Here is a 3,573-nt window from a genome sequence, read left to right as displayed (position 1 = left end):
GGGCAGGGGACCCCTCTAAAAAGACATCTTTCATTAACATACAGCAATACAAATCAGACGCAGGACGTAGGTATTACGCCTTCTTAGCGGCCGAACCTGGATAAAAACTCGTGTCTGTCTTGCGTCACCGTCTTGTTTGGGGCCTGCGCATCTGTCTGCCGATAATCTACTACCTTGGGCATACCCCTAGATAGACTGCCAACCATATTTCGTCGACAATCACTGCCTCATCAGCCGTCGTAGCCACCTGTGTAAGAGAGTTTTGCACGTGTTCAACATACTCTTCCTCCCAATACCAGCCTAAACATCCAGTGCCATCCCACTGAAATTAAAACAAAAAATAGAACTTTAATCACAATCATCATGAAAATAAGTATAAATTAACCATAATCATCAAATGCGATAAAATAACTCGCATTGCGATCCGAACACTTGTAGAAGATATGGACCTTGTTGGGACACTCCTTCCTCATCCGGTACTCCATCACAGTCTTCTCCTTATACTTGCCGCATGCAATGAGAGGGAGGTCCAGCCTCAATCGTTTTGGAACCCGATGAGAGGCCGAGGACCTAGAAGCAGTTGCCATCTACTCTCTATACTTATTTTTAATATAATATAAATTTCTTATTTTATAAACAAATAAAATTAAAAAACTCTAAAATTCTCTATATCTCTAAACCATGAAGTGTGCTATGCATGCTAGAAATGAAAGCTGAATACTAGTTTTGAATAACTACTTTAACCTTCCTTCATCCAAATATGCAAACTTTAAAATGATTTTGAGCTTAAATGACTTACAAATAAAAAAATCCATCATAAAAAACCACATATATCTAGTCTACAAAATGAGATATGGTACTGATGAAACATGAGAGTATAAAGTTGATAACCTTTAGAACCAAAGAATTGATAGAGGAATCGAAGAAATCTTATGATTACCAGTGATGATGAAAAAGAGAGGTCGACAATGAAGCAAGAACACTAAGGTCAAATGGGCTTGGACTCGGGGAGGAAGAAGGGGTATATAGGAGGGGACGTCTAGTCCGGTTGGAGACACCAACCCGGACTAAAGGTCTCTTTCTAGTCCCGAACGGAGCCTCCAGCCGGGAGTAGACTTTTACTCCCGGTTGGAGGTACCAATCGGAAGTAAAAGCTAACCTTTAGTCTCGGTTGGTAGCTCCAACCGGGACTAAAGGTCCCCTGCAGCAAAAGCCTACCGCAGTAGCCGTTGGGCAGGGACCTTTAGTTTTGGTTGGAGCTACAAACTAGGACTATAGGTCTCTAGTTTTGGACGTAAAAAATACCAAAACTAAAGCCAAATTTTAAAGTGGATTAAAAATCGTTTCTCTAGTAGTGGCTGCCAGCCAGTTAGAAGAAATACGACCACGAACTGCGCGCGCGCGTACGTACGTGACTACGTGTAATACCGGTGCAACCGCAGCCGGTAGGAAACGAAAAGCGCCGCGGCACCGTGACATACAGTGTCACGGTGGCATGGGCGCATCCGTATCCATGTCCGTTTGTCCAACAAGGTAACATGCGTCGTCCGAGTCTTTGCGCCGGCGCGCGCTCTGGCCCGTCAGTTAGTTGAGCGGCCAGCGCCCCCACCCGGTCAAGCGCGTGAACATAAATGCACCGGCGTCCCCGCGCCCCTGTTCGCTTTTCGGCTTCCGCGCGCCCCGTCTGCTCGGAGAGTCACAGCTCACCAACCGAATCCACTCCCTGCCAACGCCCATGGTTGGTCCGCTCCCGGCATCGGGCCTACGATTGAGCAGCCTCACATTGCAAACAGTCTCTGTGCCGGGGCCCCGGGTCCCGGGATAGTATCCCGTGGTAAATAAAAATAGCCGCGAGACGACCGGACCCGTCTCTGCTCGCCCATGTCGTGCTCTGCTCTCTCTTCCTCGCCTCGCGACGACGGCATCCCGCTCAGCGTGTGTCCTCGCTAGCTGGCCTGTAGCTGGCGCGGCTTGCCTTTGGAGGCTGAGGCCGTGACAGTTGAGACGTGACTTTTGATAGCTAGCCTGGTGGTCTGCAACTACCTGCATTAACTCCACGTACACATGCAGTCTGCTAGCTTTCCACACTGCCCACTCGCTCCACTTGATCCATCGGCTCCGCTATATAAGCATGCAGCGCGTCCTTCGCTGCAAGCATCACAGCTGCAGCAACACACATCTCAATTTACTCCATTGTCGATCTCATCGTCATGGGGACGGCGGCGAGGCGGGTGCGGTCCTTGGAGCTGGCGACATTGGCCGTGGTGCTGGCTCTCGGAGCGGCCGTTGAGGCGCGGTTCCTTGAGACGCAGAACTTGGGCGGCGGCGGCGGTTTCGGCGGAGGCGCTGGCTTCGGTGGTGGTGTTGGGCTTGGTGGAGGAGGTGGCGCGGGTGGTGGATTTGGTGGAGGGCTCGGGCATGGTGGAGGACTTGGTGGCGGGTTTGGAGGTGGAAAAGGTGGCGGCCTAGGTGTGGGAAGTGGTCTTGGTGGAGGTGGTGGGTTTGGCAGTGGTGGCGGAGCAGGCGGTGGGCTCGGTGGAGGGCTTGGGCATGGTGGTGGGCTTGGAGGTGGAGGAGGTCTTGGTGGAGGAGGCGGCCTAGGCGGTGGAGCGGGTGGCGGACTAGGCGGTGGTGCTGGAGGTGGTCTTGGTGGAGGAGGTGGACTTGGCGGGGGCGGCAGCGCAGGTGGTGGCCTAGGTGGTGGTGCTGGTGGAGGCCTTGGTGGTGGCGCTGGAGGTGGCGGACTTGGTGGCGGTGCAGGTGGTGGAGCTGGAGGTGGTCTTGGCGGAGGTGGTGGCCTTGGTGGTGGTGCAGGTGGTGGATTGGGAAGTGGAGCTGGAGGTGGTCTTGGCGGAGGCAGCGGCCTTGGTAGCGGTTTCGGTGGTGGTGGTGGCCTTGGAGGTGGCAGCGGTTCTGGAATAGGTGGCGGCTTCGGGGGAGGCAAAGGTTTCGGCGGAGGTCTTGGTGGAGGTAGCAGTGGCGGTTTCGGCGCTGGTGGTGGAGCCGGAGGTGGTGTTGGAGGAGGGTTCGGTGGTGGTGCTGGAGGAGGGTTTGGCGGTGGCGCTGGCTTGGGCGGTGGTTTCGGCGGTGGTGGTGGCATTGGCGGCGGCCATTGGTGAAGTATATTGTATATGCATTCAAGCATGGGGCCATTTTTCGATGCAGATGAATACTAGTACATATGACGAGCCGGACCTTATATCCGTAATTTTAATTGAGCTTCACCGTCTTCGTTGTTGTGTGCTTACAATTACTTATTCATCATCTTCCTAAAGGAATAAAGATATTGAAATGTTATGTTTGCAATGATAAGTTCTTTTGTTCGTAACTACTGCCATTTTGGAGTTGACAAGTGCTTTCACTTGTCTTATAATCCGTATTTTTCAGCTTATTTTTTGAACCAGATCAATATTTTCCTCTCACAGCAAATTAGTCGGAACAATGTTTCAGCTTATTTTTTCAGCGAAGCGAACGGGGCATATATATTTTCGTTAGTTCGAGGTGATATTATGGAGCGACGTGCCAATGCTTTGAAAGCACAAACCAGATAGTACTATCTATATCCAGCTTGTT

General features: G+C 51.7%; 1 protein-coding gene across 1 annotated transcript; it reads left to right on the top strand.

Moving 5' to 3' along the window:
- The first annotated feature begins 2,210 nt into the window (after positions 1-2,210).
- On the top strand, positions 2,211-3,119 carry LOC136466485 (glycine-rich cell wall structural protein-like). Its single transcript, XM_066464915.1, has one exon. It carries the CDS (start codon positions 2,211-2,213, stop codon positions 3,117-3,119), a length of 909 nt encoding a protein of 302 aa, XP_066321012.1.
- The last annotated feature ends 454 nt before the right edge of the window (positions 3,120-3,573 follow it).

Source organism: Miscanthus floridulus, chromosome 1 (assembly GCF_019320115.1).
Source record: "Miscanthus floridulus cultivar M001 chromosome 1, ASM1932011v1, whole genome shotgun sequence".
NCBI lineage: Eukaryota > Viridiplantae > Streptophyta > Magnoliopsida > Poales > Poaceae > Miscanthus > Miscanthus floridulus.
The sequence above is the reverse complement of the archived record's forward strand: the minus strand, read 5'-3'. Positions and strand labels throughout refer to the sequence as shown.